The sequence below is a fragment of the Meles meles genome, chromosome 19, assembly GCF_922984935.1.
Source record: "Meles meles chromosome 19, mMelMel3.1 paternal haplotype, whole genome shotgun sequence".
NCBI lineage: Eukaryota > Metazoa > Chordata > Mammalia > Carnivora > Mustelidae > Meles > Meles meles.
The window spans coordinates 55,290,407-55,307,397 of record NC_060084.1 but is presented as its reverse complement, the minus strand read 5'-3'; the positions used below and the strand labels follow the sequence as shown (position 1 = coordinate 55,307,397).

The 16,991-nt window shown below is 44.6% G+C and overlaps 3 protein-coding genes across 3 annotated transcripts in view; 2 read left to right on the top strand and 1 right to left on the bottom strand.

The window, feature by feature from the left end:
* Nucleotides 1–16,991, bottom strand: part of LOC123931367 (putative protein ZNF720) — an 867,309-nt gene that overhangs the window by 259,721 nt on the left and 590,597 nt on the right. The window lies entirely within an intron of this gene.
* On the top strand, nucleotides 13,181–16,569 carry LOC123931368 (putative protein ZNF720). The gene is made up of 3 exons (XM_045988378.1): nucleotides 13,181–13,309; nucleotides 15,847–15,973; nucleotides 16,460–16,569. The coding sequence occupies exons 1-3, from the start codon at nucleotides 13,295–13,297 to the stop codon at nucleotides 16,567–16,569; spliced, it is 252 nt and encodes an 83-aa protein (XP_045844334.1). The 5' UTR covers nucleotides 13,181–13,294.
* LOC123931298 (zinc finger protein 665-like) overlaps nucleotides 16,491–16,991 on the top strand; it is a 36,337-nt gene continuing 35,836 nt past the window's right edge. The window contains exon 1 of the mRNA XM_045988249.1: nucleotides 16,491–16,555. The gene's annotated coding sequence lies outside the window, so the exon portion shown is untranslated. The remainder of the gene's footprint in view (nucleotides 16,556–16,991) is intronic.

Here is a 16,991-nt window from a genome sequence, read left to right as displayed (position 1 = left end):
CTGTGGCAAGGTCTTTTACCAGAGCTCACATCTTAACGAACATCACAGGATTCATACTGGAGAGAAACCTTACCAATGTCAAGAATGTGGCAAGGCCTTTAATGACAGCTCAACCCTTATTCAGTATTACAGTATTCATTCTGGAGAGAAATCTTTCCAGTGGGTTTTGAAGGGTCAGGGGTGGGAGGTTGGGGGAACAGGTGGTGGGTAATGGGGAGGGCACATTTTGCATGGAGCACTGGGTGTTGTGCAAAAAGAATGAATACTGTTACGCTGAAAAAATAAATAAAATGGAAAAAAAATTTAAAAAAATTTAAAAAAAGTAAATAAATGCCAAAAAAAAAAAAAAAAAAAAGAATGTGAAAGAATGTGGCATACCCTTTTTGTGGCCCTCAGACCTTCCTTGATATCACAGAATTCATGCTGGAGAGAAACTGTACAAGTACTAAGAACATGGCAAGGTCTTTATAGGCACTCAATCCTCACTAAACATCAGAAAATTCATACTAGATAGATAGCTTACCAGTGTACAGAATGTGAGAAAGGGGGCACCTGTGTGGCTTAGTTGGGTAGGTGGCTGCCTTAGACCCTGTTCCTGATCCCAGGTTCCCAGGTTCCCAGGTTGGAGCACTATAGGAAGCCTGCTTCTCCCTTTCCTTCTGCCTGCCCCTCCTCCCTACTTGTGCCCTCTCTCCATCTCTCTGTCAAATAAATAAATACAATTTTTTTAAAGATTTTATTTATTTATTTGACAGAGAGAAATCACAAGTAGGCAGAGAGGCAGGCAGAGAGAGAGAGAGGGAAACAGGCTCCCTGCTGAGCAGAGAGCCGGATGCAGGACTCGATCCCAGGATCCTGAGATCATGACCTGAGCGGAAGGCAGAGGCTTAACCCACTGAGCCACCCAGGCGCCCAATAAATACAATTTTTAAAAAAGAAAAAAGAATGTGAGAAAAATCAGTTAAGGAGTTCTTACCCATTCATGCACATCAGAGGATTCATTTTGGACAATAACCTTGCAAATATAACAAATGTGAAAAGGCCTTTGTCCAGCATGCATGTGTTTACTAAATAGAGAATTCATACTGGAATGACAGCCAATGAATAATGTGGCAAACCCTGTAGCTGCAAACGACTGTTAATGGGCATCACAGAATTCATACTGGAGAGAAAATTATGGATGTACGTGAGAAAAATGCCTAAGGACTGTTCCCTCCTCACTCCACATCAGAGATTTTATATAGGAGAGTTAGTGTACAAATACTAAGAATGTGTCTGTGGGGCACCTGGGTGGCTCAGATAGTTGAGCAGCTGCCTTTGGATCAAGTCATGATCCCCGAGATCTGGGATCGAGTCCTGCATTGGGCTCCCTGGTCCATGAGGAGTCTGCTTCTCCCTCTGAGTTTCCCCCCCTCTTGCTCTTTCTCACTGTCTCTCTCTCCAATGAATAAATAAAATTTTTAAAAAATGTGTCTGATGTCTCACAGGAACTCCAAACTTATTAAAACCATACTTATCATATAGGAGTAAAAGTGTGAAATGTAAGGGACATGGCCAAGCATTTAACTGGAATTCAGTCCTTCCTCGGTATCTCAAAATGCATACTAGATTCAAACCCTTGGAACATCGTGAATGTGGGAAGACCTTCATTTCAGTATTCATTGGAGCAAACACCAGAGAGAGCATTAAGGAAAGTTAATTGAAAGTTAGCATTGTTTAGAAAACTATTTCAGAATCAAATGCCAATATATGTAAGAGAAATCAAGCCAGTGGAATATATTATTCACTCTACTCAGACATTACTCTGTATGAAAATAGTGATTTTAAGGAAAAATCAAACACTTAGAAAATGTATGTGATATTCTGTTGAACAGATTTAGAGGGTGGACTTTTACATATTATAAGGGATTTCAGTATTTTTTCATTCTTACATTGACTGCATTTGAGATTTGTGACTAACAATATTAATCTGTTTTCCTCTGAAATCACTCCCAAAAATTCCTCTGTTCCTCATGGAACAAGACCATGTGGTTGATTGTTGGTACATCAAAGATATTAGATGTCCAGTTCCATTAAGTGGGACACATGCATACATAATTTTCCATAGAAGATGACCGTATGATATATAACATATGAAGTACATCTCAGTGGAGATGGTGTTTACGGTTATAACACTGATGTAAGATTCCATGGAATAGGTGCTCAGAGCACACACTTCTTTTTTTTTTTCCCATTTTATTTATTTTTTTCAGCATAACAGTATTCATTGTTTTTGCACAACACCCAGTGCTCCATGCAAAACGTGCCCTCCCTATTACCCACCACCTGTTCCCCCAACCTCCCACCCCTGACCCTTCAAAACCCTCAGGTTGTTTTTCAGAGTCCATAGTCTCTTATGGTTCGCCTCCCCTCCCCAATGTCCATAGCCCCCTCCCCCTCTCCCAATCCCACCTCCCCCCAGCAAACCCCAGTTTGTTTTGTGAGATTAAGAGTCATTTATGGTTTGTCAGAGCACACACTTCTGCATGTATTGAAACTAAAGAATTTCCTCAATATTAGAAATACAAGGTTTTCCTGATTGTTCTTTAAGGAAAAAGAGATTACTGTCCAGTAAACTACCAATGTATCTTCCTAAGTGCAATCGTTAGAGAGTGTGACTCTAGAATATAATATATTTTCATTAATAAAACACTTTTTAACATATGGGTATCGGTTTGTCATGAATTATGTGTTATCCTACATCTAGTGTTCTTCTATCTCATTGAGGGTTGTAGGGTGCTGATCGAGTCAATCACCTGTTTGATACTGGAGTAAAACAATATACCTAGGAATCCATTTTCCCAGTAGTCTGAAGGTTTAAGGGCTATGTGATTATGTTTTCCCCTAGTCTATGCTGTGATTTTCTCCTCTTTGTGAATACAATGATATTACTGTGGGTGTATTACCGAGGTATGTAACATAGAGATGTTGATGTTTTAGCTCACGTACTCCATGATGCTGCTACTGGGCATTGATTTTGTGTAGCCAGTAGTTTTGCAGGGGCCTTGCACTGACAGGAGCCCTTCTCACTAGTGCATTCCCCAGTCAGCACTCTGCAGGGTCACAATTAGTAGGACCTGTGATACGACATCTGCACTCCCACATTGTGAGCAAACATATCTCCTTTCTTCCAATGCTTTCCCTCCTGTGTCTCATAGAGAAGATTCCCCCTCCCCCAGGCCTTCCCTGAATCTATTTTAGTCAGAATGGCATATTCTGGACTTAGACTTGGGACTCTCTAGCACTGCACCATGGCCCCAAATGAAAGCCCTGCACCCTACACTAAGTGTTGTTTTGATGTGTCTATGAGGTACACATGCACCTATGACCATGCTATGTGTGCCATAGATACCCCATAAGAAAGAGAAATCTATCCCAATAGGAGTCATGTGGTAGCCCAGGAGAGAAAGAAAATATTTAAGATGAAAAATTAGCATGTAGAGGAGGACAACTATCCTGAGTTGCCCAAGTGACTCCCTAGTTGTGGAAAAAGAACTTCTGTTTGTTTTATGACCTACTTATCTCCAGATCTCCCGTTGTATTCACCCTCATTTTTCTGCCTCTCTACATAGGAACTAAAACCGTTCTCTTTTGCCTGTGGAGAGAGTGTCTTCAGAAAATGCTTCATTGAGATTAGACAGATGGAAAGCTGGTGGGTATTAAGACATTTAGCACCGGGATGTGGGATGTGAATCTGAGTAAAATTTGAGGAAGGCACCATCCTCAGAGAAAAAGACAAGACCTAGTAAAAGAAAATATGAGGAACTCTTTCCCGTGTGTGGAGGGACCCGGAGGTTGCTCCTTTTAGTCACTGCAAAGGCACATGAATACATGTAATGGGGACAAGAAATGGCAAATGTGGTTTTCTCAGGAGTAAGGAGGTCCTGCTTTATCTTGACGATTTGATCAATCTCCTGTGTCTACCTGGGAATAATGCTGTTGGATGTCATTGATTACTGTACATCCCAGGCCTAGATCCATGACAAGGGATGGAGGAGGGGTTGGATGATGCAATCATGTGGGCAGCTTTAAGGCGTCACATGATAGAAAAGATGTTTGAGATGAAGAAGCCTTCTAGATAGTGGAATAGGTCGGATCAGCAAGGCATGTGCTGTGGTTGTTCCCTCATTTCCCAGGTAGATAAACCCGGTCAAATTCAGATCCAGTGTGTTTGGGTGATCCTTCATGGAAACTGCTGTGTGGGACCTGCCTCCCTTTCCTCAGCACCATAATGGGTGTAGTTCTAGGTGCACCTGGGTGGCTCAGTCATTAAGTGTTTGCCTTAGGCTCAGGTCATTAGCACTGCATCGGGCTCTCTGCTCAGCCGGAAGCCTGCTTCTCCCTATCCCCCTCCTCCAGCTTGTGTTCCCCCTCTCACTGTGTCTGTCTCTGTCAAGTAAATAATTAAAAAATAATAATATTTTAAACAGTATAAAGAAACCGGTGGAAACATTTATACTCTATTACTGTCTGCAAGAGCCCACCCCTTTCAGTGCTAAGCGTACAAACACCTCTTTCAAACACGAAAATTGTAGCTCTTAGGGGGTCTGGGGGATCAGTCAGTTAAGGGTCTCACTTTGGCTCAGGTCATGATGTCAGGTTCCCAGCACAGCCCTGCAGTGGGCTCCCTACCCTGTGGTGATTTCGTTTCTCTATCTTCCTCTGTCCATCACTATGACCCACCACGAGTGCCTCTCTCTCTCTCAAATCGAATATTTTAAAAAGGGAAAAAAAAGTGTAGCTCTTTCTGAGCAGAAGTCCCAACCATGTGCTACATCAATAAACTTTCTATGTTGCACCATAAAACATCATAGAAGTTCTTCCTGATCACTGTGCTGGAGGATCTGACAATTTTCTTATCCAGAAACCCAAGCTGGCTGCCATTCCTTTGAAAAACCAATGCATAGGGCACGAGTTTTGATGGGAAGGGAATATCTGCATTACTTGGAAAGAAGAAAGACTCATGTTCAAAACTCAACTCCAAGGATTTTGCCAGGCCTTCAGAGTTATAAAGGAGCTTGAGGACAGTGAATCAATAGGAGGAAGCAGGGCAGTCTGACACAGTTCATGATCACCTGTGAACTTACTGTGCCTCCTACAGACATTACAGATGTGCTTGGAGGTTGTGTATGGGTCCCCAGGTGTGGTTGTGCCAGAAGGTGGGAATACCAATCCTTCTTGGAATCAATGTGTGATGTATAGATGTACGAAGAAGGGTTTAGTCCATCATTCATGGAAAGGTTCACACAAAAATTTAAGGACTATTAAGTTGGCCCAAGAGGCCAAGGCAAGGTTTCAATTTAAGTTAGAAAACTGTCTTCTGGGGCGCCTGGGTGGCTCAGTGGATTGAGCCGCTGCCTTCGGCTCAGGTCATGATCTCAGGGTCCTGGGATCGAGCCCCGCATCGGGCTCTCTGCTCCGCAGGGAGCCTGCTTCCTCCTCTCTCTCTGCCTGCCTCTCTGCCTACTTGTGATCTCTCTCTCTGTCAAATTAAAAAAAAAAAAAAAAAGAAAAGAAAACTGTCTTCTACAGGTGCCTGGGTGGCTCAGTGGCTTAAAGCCTCTGCCTTTGGCCTAGGTCATGATCCCAGGGTTCTGGGATCAAGCCCCGAATCAGGCTCTCTGCTCAGCGGGGAGCTTGCTTCCCTTTGTGCCTCTCTGCCTACCTGTGATTTCTGTCTGTCAAATAAATAAAATCTTTTTTAAAAAATGAGTGATTTCCCCCTACTTTATCTATTGTCCTCTTTTCTCCTCTTTGTGCTGACTGGGATATTATTATGGATATATTACAGACTTTGTAGTCTGTATATACAGAATACATATATACATATACTGTATATATGTATATTACAGACTTGAGGTATTGTTGACATTTTAGGTCACGCACTCCATGATACTGCTGCTTAGCATTCACTTTGTGTAGCCAGTAGTATGGTAGGGTCCATGAACAGACACCTGTCTTTCCACTAGCATGTTTCCCAGATGACACTCTGCAGAATCACAAGGTAATGTAACTTCTGATACAACAACCCCAATCCACCCTTGTGAGCAACCATCTCTCCTTTTTCCCAATGATTTCCCTTCCTGTGTCCCTTAGAGAAGACTCCCACAGAGCTGACCTGGATCTGTTTTAGCTTCAGTGGCCTAATCTGGAGTAAATCCTTGGACTCTAAAGCACTGAATCATGGGCTCTAAAAAGTTGTGTTCCCCACTTCCTATGTGGGGGTGTTCCTTTGATGTGTCTGTGAAGTTCTCATGCTCATATGACAGTGCTGGCTGTGGATTTAGAAAAATAATTTCTACTTGTTTTATTTCCTAGTTACCTCCTGATTTGCAGTTGTATTTTTCCTCACTTTACTTTCCAGCTGCATAGGCATCAGAACCATTCTTTTTTTCCTGAGTTGTGGTGAGAGTGTCCCCCAAAGAGTTAATTGAGATTAGAGAGATGGGCGGCCACTGGATATTAATTCAGACATTTAGCCCTAGGAGGTGGGATGTGAATCTGAGTAAAATTTGGTGAGAGAGAGGTAAGACCTATTAAACATGAAGAACTCCTTCCCATGTGAGGAGGGAACTGGAGTCGGCTCCCTTTAGTCACTGCAAAGGCACAGACAGCTGTTGCTTTTCTCATCTGATGAGTACATGTTATAGAAAAAGGAATTGCCAAATATGTGGGTTTCTGAGGACTAGGGAAGTCCTACTTTATTCTCATGATTTCATTACATTCCTGTGTGTAACTGAGGACCAGAGGGCCTTAGATGACAATGATGACTGTGATCACCCAGGCCTGCATCAGTGGCAATGAATGGAAAGGGAGGGGCGTTGGATGGTGCAGTCAATTGGGGATAGATTTACAATGTCAAATAGCTGTTGGAGGTGTGGTTTCCTTTCAGACAGTGGGATAGGCAGGATCAGCAAGGCACGTCCTGTGGTTGAACCCAAGCACTACTCTCTCAGGGATAAAACCCCAGTCAAGATTTGATCCATTGTACATCAGTGACTTTTCAGGGAAGCAGCTGCACTGCTGTGTGGGTCCTTCCTCCCTAGTCAGTACCATGATGAGTAGGGGCTCAGGTTCTGGCTGCTGATTTGCTAGAGAAGCAGTTCAGCAGTGAGGCACAATGAGCATTTCTGCTTCAAACAGTCCAACCCAATTGGTCATTGACTACTGAATGAATAAGTAACATTTAGTATGTATGTATTTATGTGTGTATTTATGTATATATGATCTTAGCATGGAAATGAATGAAATCTTGCCACTTGCAACAACGTGAATGGAAATAGAGAGTATATTGCTATGTGAAATAAGCCAGAGAAAGACAAATGCTGTATGATATCACTCATAGGTAGATTTCAATCAACAAAAAAGTGTTCAGTGAGAAAGAAAAAAAAGAAAAGGAGAGGCAGTAAAAGAAACAGACTCTTGTAGAGAGCAAGCTGATTTAAGCCTGAGTTCAGGTGGGTAAACAGATGCATTAATTTCTGTACAGACATTAAGGAGTACAATTGGGTTGAGCACCAGGTTTTGTATAGAATTGCACAGCCGCTATTGTACTGCTGGAATGTTTTCTTAGATTCTTGTGTAGTATATAGTCATTCCACAATTCCATACATCATCAAGAGCTCATCAGGACAGGTGCACTCCTTAACCCCTTCCCCGCACCCACCTTCTCTCTGCCCACTTTCTCTCAAATACATAAAATCTTCAAAATAAATAAAAATGAAAGTGTAGCTCATTCTCAGCACGAGTCCTATCCATGTGCTACTTCAATAAACTTACTAAGTTGCACTATAAAACATGGCAAGAATTCTTTCTTACCATTGTGAAGGATCCTGCAATTTTGTTAAAAAAAAAAAGGCATTTTATTGCTATTCTTTCTAAAAGCTAGTGCACAGGGCATGAGTTGTGTGTTTGTGTGTGTGTGTTTTTAAGATTTTATTAATTTATTTGACAGAAATCACAAGTAGGCAGAGAGAGAGGGTGAAACAGACTCCCCGCTGAGCAGAGAGTCCAATGCGGGGCTCCATCCCAGGACCCTGAGATCATGACCTGAGCAAAAGGAAGAGGCTTAACCCACTGAGCCACCCAGGCACCCCAATGCATGAGTTTTGATTGAAAAGGAACATTACGGGTGCTTGGGTGGCCCAGTCACTGAGTGTCTGCCTTTGGCTCAGGTCATAATCGCAGGGTCCAGGGGATGAGCCCCACACTGGGCTCCCTGCTAGGCAGGAAGCCTGCTTCTCCCTCTCCCACTCCCCATGCTTGTGTTCCCTCTCTCTCTGTCAAATAAATAAAATCATAAAAGAAAAGAAAAAAGAAAAGAAAAGGAGTATTAGCTTCCTTCAGGAGGCCAGCCACTTGGAAAAAGACAGACACATGTCCAAAAAGCAACTCCAAGGACTCCTACAGGCCTGCAGATTTTAAAGGGAAGTTGAGTGCAGTGAAAAAGTACGAGGGGAGCAGGGTGGTCTGTAACACTTCTGGATAGGCTGCAGACTCACTGGTGCCTCCTACTGACATTATGGATGTGCCTGAAGGTTGTGTATGGGTGGCCTGCCGGAGGTTCTGCGATAAGGTTTGATAACCAGTCTTTCTAGGAAACAATGCATGATCTATAGGTTTACAAAGAAGAGTCTAGTTCATCACTCACACAGGATAAAGGTGCACGCTGAAACTTACAGTCTACTCAGCTGGCCAGAGGGGTCAGTGCTCGGCTTCTCTGTAAGTTAAGAAATGTCCTATAGGTTTATTCCATGGCTGCAAGTGGAAATTATTTCCTTCTATTGTGAGTAGGAAATTATTCCCTTCTGTTGATGAGCAAACTGGGAGCAAAGCATAGGATGACCCCCTGTAACCCCTCTAACCCCCAGGCCCAGGTGGGATAGTGATATCCCTCAGGCACTCCTGGCTGCCCTACAGCTAAGGGAAGGAAAAACAAATGGCTAATGTAACACAGGTTACAGTCCACAAGACCACTGAGTTTCCTTCAGATTACAAATATTTTAGTGATTTACAAGAAAAAGCATTCTTATCCCGAACTTTCAGAGGGAAACTCCCAACTCTCTTAATGTTAATGCTTTACTAGATGGAAAGACAAACTTAACTTGACAGTGGCGGAGCCCAGAATATTTGTAGGTCCTCTTTAGCATATGAAAGTTTTTTTGAAAACCTATCACCCTTTCCCTTATCTCAATTCCAAGTGCTTGGGCTCCTTTTGCCTTTGGGTCTTGCCCCTGGGGTTTAATAAACCATCACTTTTCACCAAAAACCTTTCAAGAACTCTTGCCCATAGTCTCTGGACCTCACCCCACCAATTCTCACTTACATTCCAAAACTCCATCAAAACCAGTCCGCGATTGAATTAAAGCCTACCCAGTGACCATTTCCTAGCAAAGTTGACTGTAAAGATTACATGTGCTTGAATGTCTCTTAGATCATGGTGGATTTCTGTCTTTACTGTTTTCTGTTTATTGTAAGGACCTATTTTATATTTTTATATTTTAGCCAGAGGCTTCCATTGAGGTTAAACAATAACCTTGTTATTTAACCCTTAAACTGTCCCTGTTCACCTTCCCCCAGGGGACTTACTTAAAAACAAGTCCCGGAAACCAGCCTCAGGTAACAAAGCCTAGATACAAGGGTGGGTCAGACCAGGTGGAGACATCCAATCAGTGGGGGGTTGCATACTGTCTCCCTGGTTACCAAGGAGTAGGGCCCCCCGCCCTCTGGGAGCCTTTTTGGCGCCAATCCTAATCAAGATGTAATAGGCTGGTTCAAATATCTACTAGGGTAAATTGTAACTCAATTGGTCACCTAGCATCACTGTGGAATTTCCTGTGCGTGTTACAATTTCATTGGTCAACTGTGAGTGGCCAGGCCCGATCGCACGACCTTTGCCCTTAAAAGCTAGTCTGTGAAATGGGAAAGGGTCGCCGGCTCTTGGAAGAGGTGTGGCCCCAAACATTCGATTAGATTCTTGATTCTTGGTGTGAAATAAAGCTTTGCTTGACCTTCGCTTTATCTCAGTCTTGCTCCTTTAATCACGGACCCATTATTGGGGCATAACAGTAACCACCTTGCGACTTGAAAGTATATAATGAACCACTTCTCATGACCCCAGGGCAGCTCTTTCTGCCCGCAGGTCCTGTCTTCTTGATGAGGGAGCAGGAGGCTGGCTGAGGACAAAGCAAAGTCTGGCACCTTGCACCCCCTCTCCACCCGCTCCCCTCGGTAATAAGTGTGACATTCCTCAGGCACTCCTAATTGCCCTAAAAGAAAAACAAGTAGTTAACTTGCAGAGATCACAATCCTGCAAGACCGGAGTCTCCCTTGGTTTACCAATATCCTGGAGATTTACAACAAAGAAGCTATTTTAACAATAGCACAATTTCCAGAGGCAAATAATTCAGTTCTTCAAGCCCTAAATAAAGTTAAATGTCTTCTAAACCCAAATCTCACTAACAAGGACACTTGATAGGAGAAATGTGAAACTTTATCCTCTAGATCTCCAAGATAGTGTTGAGAACCATTCCCAAGCATATGGCCCACTGATACACATCTAAAGGGTCTCACAAGAAGATTTCTACTACTAGTAATAAATAACCTCTCTCCCGACAATAGTTAGCCCCTCAAGGTCCTGGAGACCTTGCTTCCAAAATTCCTTAGAGACTAACATCACCCCCTTTGTTCTCACCTACCCAACTCCTGTGTATATAATCAACCACTCCTCAGGATAATGGGGCAGCATCTCTGTCTGCCCAAGGGTCCTGTCCCCATGCTCTAATAAACCACCTTTTTGCACCAAAGACGTCTTAAGAATTCTTTCTTAGCCATCGGCTCCGGACCTCACCCCACCGAACCTCACCTAGGTTCGAGAACTTCATCATTCTGACTTTAATAAAACCACATTCTTGCACCAGAAATGGATTAAGAATTCTTTCTTGGCTGTCACTTTTGAGCCCTAATGTCTTTTCTTTTTTTCTTTTTTTTTTTTTAATTTTTTATTTATTTGACAGAGAGAGATCACAAGTAGATAGAGAGGCAGGCAGAGAGAGAGAGAGGGAAGCAGGCCCCTGCTGAGCAGAGAGCCCGATGCGGGACTCGATCCCAGGACCCCGAGATCATGACCTGAGCCGAAGGCAGCGGCTTAACCCACTGAGCCACCCAGGCGCCCCCCTAATGTCTTTTCTATAGAGAGATGATACCAGGAATTAACTTAAGATCATGAAAAATTGCCCCAATGGATTGGCAAACCATTGTTGGACATGCATTTCCTATTTCCTGCGAATATATGTCCCCTGTTTGAAATTCTACGTCCTCCCTCCTCCTCCTGTCACAGTGGCACAGAAGCTCCAGTCACCTGTCTTTGAGCTTCATGTCCTTCAGTTTCCCATAATGAAGATTTTTTTTAAATCTCCTTAAACTGTCTTACATCATTTTAATTATTAAGAGGCCAAAGAACTCAGAATGGAGCAAGGAAATCAAGTTTTCCTCTCCTAAATTCACTTCTGCTGCATGACCCGACCTCCATGCTTCAGACCCCAAATCTAATGCGAACACGGAGCTGGGGATCAGGAGGAACAGCAGCTTCATCACTTTGCCGGCAAAGTAGGCTTCAGCAGGTCGGGCTGAGAAACCTGAAGCGCACCCGGAAGAAGGAGCTGGGGTTTGTAGGGAAATAGAGAATCTCACCAGTTTCCACAGGAATTGTGTCTGTGCTGGTGCCCACCCTGTTCACCGTATTGTCAGGGTGGAACCAGGTTCCTGAAACAAAGCAGGGCTGAGAAGGGGAGAGGGGAGAGGGAAAGTGTCATTTAGTTTGAAATGGAGTCTCCCTGAAGCATCAAAGCAGCCATTTTCATTTCTGTTCAGCTTGATGCTTTGAAGTGGTTTCCATTTCAGTCACCAGGACAACTGTACGAAGACCACATCATATGTTCCAGTGAGAAACTATTCCATATTTTTCAGAATGGGCAAAATAACAAAAAAGGCTAAAAGATAAGATTTCACGGAGAATGTTGAGGAATCCGAATTCTCCTATATTGCTGATGGTATGGTAAAAGTACATTCAGTTTGGAATACTGTTTTGGAGTTACATATGAAAATAAATATTTACCTAATGAAGGGGAGCATTTTGTCCCCCTAAAATATGTCTCTGATCTAAAGATTATATTAGGCTGGTATTTTAAAGAAAGGGTAAAGGTAAAGCTCTGAAACCCAGGTTTCCCTTTGTGAGAGACTTTGCATTGATAAGGGGAAACTTCATCTGAAGGGTGTCTCCTTCTGTGTAGCAGAAAGGGAGGAGGTGTCAGTCTGCAGACTGATCATTGGAAAAGCCATGGATCTAAATGTGGTAAGAACCACAGCCTTGGTTTCCCTGCTTTGTGGGTTTTCCTCCCCAGATGCTTCCCAAGCATCACCTGTGCAGGTTCAAGAAGGATCTTATCTGCTGCCCCTCCCCCTCAGAGTCTGTCCATCCTTTTGGTGGAAACAACAGTGCAGTGTTACTTAATGGCGGCAGGAGATCCTCAGTGAGGCCAGGGTGTGGGGTTATTTCTTTATATTTTTAATTTTTTTATGAGAGTGGAGAACAGGCTTTGGTCCACAGGGAGGTAACCAGGTCTCTGCTGCATGAGTCTGGGAAGGTCAGGCCCATGCAGCGCCCAGTACCTTTGCTGAAACTGAATTTGTGGGCATTGCGGGGAGGTGAGGCCCTCTGAAAGCTGAGAAGGAAAAGCCGAAGATTAGTCTCACGGTAGGAGCTCATTTCAATAGCTCCTGACACAAAGGACTAGGAATTAGGGCCTTTTCTGCATTTCAGTGTCCTGCCTTCAGGGAAGCAGTTTTGATAAGAAAAATCTGTGTTCTCAGGAGGCTGACGCATCCAGCAGGGAATCCCAGTTCCCGCCCCAGGCCCATTCTGGATTTTCTCCCCTTTCCTGCTGGCCGTGACCACAAGAATGACACAGTTGCGGAAGTAGAAGTGTGTAAACTACCCCCCTTTGTTTGTGCCCCAGGTTCCGACCCTGGGAGAACAGTCACCCTCCTCTGAGCCCACTGGTGTTAAATAAACTCCGATCCCCAAGGTCTCCCAGGGCCGCTCAGTTCCTCGGCCAGGATCCAGCCAGGTCCCAGAACAGTTTCCAGATGCACAGGCTCTGTTGGTTTCCTTAAGGACATTTTCTCCTGATGCTGCTGTGATTTCTCCGCAGATATCTTGTGGGAAAGAAATCCAGAGGTCGAAGGAAAAGGAGAAATGGCCACTTCTCAGGTAAGCCTGGTGTCCCAGGAGAGGCCATGTCATGTTTTCCTCCTGAAATTCCTCACTTTTAGAAATTGCAAATGTTAGATCCTGTAGTTCTGATGTTTCTCCCTTCTGTTTTCACCTGATTTGAAGATCTTTCCAGAAATGATACTCAAGGTCATGTCTTCAGAACCCTTCTCCTCTGTATCCCAGAGGCTTCTCTCCCATGTCTCCAACCCGCCTTACAATAGGGCAGCAGCAGCCCTCACTAGGAGTTAAAGTCCTGCAAGCACTGAAAATAGTTTCTGAGTGATAGACGCAGGGGGAGATGGTGGGGGGTGGGGGCTTGAGTCTGAGATTCTGCTGCTGCTGAGATCTGGTCCACGGCAGTCAGTGAGGGAAAACCTTTCTTCTTTAGCCCCATGTGCTTGGTTTTCTCAGCGCTGTGTAGCCCAGGGGTCAGGAAATCGAGAAACATACTCTATGGATTTGTGTCCAGAATAATTCCACAGTTCTCTGAGAGAAAAGTGTGGGAAGGGGTAGTTCTTGAGACTTGCCCTTTTGTATTTTATGTAAAATACCCTAGTTAAAATAAATTAGAGGGGAACCTGGGGGCTCAGTCAGTTAAGCCTCAAGACTGTTGATTCCCCCTCAGGCCACGATCTCAGGGTCCTGGGATGAGCTCTTCCTTTGGCTGCAGGCTCAGCTGGGAACCGGCTTGAGAGCCTCTCCCTCTCCCTGGCCCTTGCACTAAAGTGTAAATGAATCTGTAATTAAGATTATGCTGCCTTGTAGGGGACATGGAGACTCTTGTCTAAATGTGGTGTCTCTGCCGGTCAGGTGGGGGCCCCGAACGCGGGTCCATGATTGTGTGGAGGAAGTCACGTGGGATTGAAGAGTTCACCTGAGGCAGAACCACGCTCTTGGCAGGGTGCGGTGGGGGCTCTTTTCAGTGCGGGAAGGTGAGGAGTTCAGGGGCTCAGGGAAGTTTCCCTCTTCTGGGCACTGCCCTTGGTTGTCAGTAGTTCATTGGTTAGTTCGGGCCTGTGGCTCCTTTGAGGTGAGTCCCCGATGGGCCTGTCTGGGTTCAGCCAGGGGCTCATTGGGGCCCATTCTCCATGCCTTTGCTCAAGCCTGCTTGCCTCATAGCAGCTGCTACAGAAACTGTAGGTGATTGAACTGTATATATATCCTATGTTTTCATAATGAGATTCCTATTCTGAATTCCTGCTTTCAGACCACAAAAAAAAAAAAAAAAATACCAGTGATGGTGTGTCCTTGGCTGTGCCTTGGCACTGAGATTACTTTGTTTCCTACGCTTGGTGTGAACTGCATTTGTTGTCTCGCTGCTCTTTGCCAGATCCCTCCCCTGCTATGTACATATTTTCTCTCTCAGTCATTTGTAGGGAACGTGGATGTACTCAGCAGTATGCAGAGATCATCACAGTTCAACTGGAAACGCCTTTGTCTGAGTTTCTCTTGCTTGTAGCTTTTTTCTTTTTTAAAGAATTATTATTTGAGAGAGAGAGGGTGAGAGCGCACATGAGCAGTGGTGCAGGGGAACAGGGAGAAGTAGACTCCCCATGGAGCGTGGAGAACAGCGTGGGGCTCCATCCCAGGTCCCTGGAAACAGGACCTGAGTTGAAGGTGGACGCTTAACCAAGTGCCCTTGATCGTAGATTCTGAGAAGAACCAAGTCAAAAGAGGTGTGCATAACATTCAATTTCCTTCCACTTGGCACCATTGGTAAATACCTGAGTAGGCAGAGTAGGACAGTCTCCCTGGAATTCACAACTGCCTTCATGTTCATGTTTAATTAGAGGAGAAAAGCAACCTTAGCTTCTCAGTAACCAGAGTTCCGGGATTCTGAGAGTCCTCCTTAACATAAGAAAATCACTTTGGAATCTTCTTTATCTCTTCCCCCCAAATGCATGTTGGCCATCATCCTCCATGCATGTCCCCCACTGATACGCATCTGCAGGGTCTTCTATCCAAGGTTTCACTCAACAGTAGTAAGCGATCTCATCATCACACCAGTCAGGCCCTCAAGGTCCTGGAAACCTTGCTTTTAGCTTCCTTCATGATGGCCGCGCTCCTGAGCCATTCACCATTTTAGTGACGACAGAGTTCCTGCTCAAACCCCAGTGCAGCGCCTCTGACCCATGGGGCCTGTGCCTGTGCATCATCAGGAAGACCACAGCTTTTGGACCAAAGACATCTCAGTAATTGTTTCTTCATCATCCACTCCCACAACTCAAGATTTCATATCAGAAATATCTCGTGAATTCCTTCTGGAACATTGGTTCTTCTCCTGCACGCCAACAGTTTGCACTGGACAAGGAGTGCTCTCACCTCTCTAGTTGTTAGGGTTGACTTCTGGGAGTGGAGGTTGTCAGTCAGTCCTGCCCTCTGTCTCATGGGTTTTTCTTTTATTCCACACTCATGTCCTAGAGCAGGGAAAGTCAGGTCTTTGGTTTAGCTGGTGACATTACCTCAATCTATCATCTTAGAAACCATCGTGACCTGTGTCAACGGCCACTTGGTGACTGTGGTATTTATTGCAGGGACAGCTGACATGCAGGGATGTGGCCATAGGATTCTCTCAGGAGGAGTGGGGACGCCTGACCCACACTCAGCGGCAACTGTACAGGGACATGATGTTGGAGAACTATGGACACCTCTGCTTCTTGGGTGAGGAAGACTCCTTCCAGATTCCCCAAACCACACTCTGGGTTTTCTCCTTCCTGTGAAGATTGTCTCTTGGACAGTTCCTGTTTGAATAACTGGAATTCAGATCCAAGCAGAGAGGGGAGTAAGGAGGGGTCTGTACATGTAGAGAAAAGGCATCATCATGTGTCCTTTTCATCTTTAGCTTCTCAAGGTAATACCCCCACTTCTGTAGATGAGTTGCAATTATAAACACATAGTGGCAGAGAATGGTGCCGCTCACATGTTAAACTGAAATTTCCCCTTCGTACTATGTCTACTGCTTGGAAGTGGAGGTCAGGATGTGAACATTGGAAATGCCTCCTCTGTGTTCTAAAGGGAATGTTGGGCAGTAGGTTTTGGAAACCATTTTCTAGAATTGTACAATATCCTCTCTTCTGTGTTGAACACAATCCTGATGGAAAGTTAGAATCTTTGGCAATACTCATTTTCCTTTTTCCTCATAAACAGGTCTCACTGTGTCAAAGCCGGACCTGATCACATTTTTGGAGCAAAAGATCCAGCTCTGGGATGTGAAGAGAAAGGAGACCATAGGCTTCCATCCAGGTAGGTGGGAATGAATGAGGCAGTTGATGGGGGGAGGTCCAAGTCTGAAGTAGGAACGTAGACCTTAAGCTGTGGTTCAGCTAGCTGTCTTTGAATGAAAATCACCTGGAGACATGCCTGGTTTTATTTCTCTCATGCTCCCAGAGGGACATCTACTCTCCCACATTATCAAGCTCTAGCATTCTCTAGGGATTCTGCTTCAGCTCAAGCGATGGTCTGGCACATCCACAGGGAGGGCCAGGAGACTCTCCTTGGAGGGGGAAGGCCCCTGTAGTCCAAGAGCTTCTCCATTGCTTTGAGGGCCCTGGGGAAGTCATCCTATTTCTGAGGACCTGTATGCTCTGGCCTTTGTCAATTCTGGCTTTCATCATGAGACAAGTAGGTCAGGGTAGTTGTATGCACACTGGGTTTTGGTGCAGAAATTCCCAGAACACTG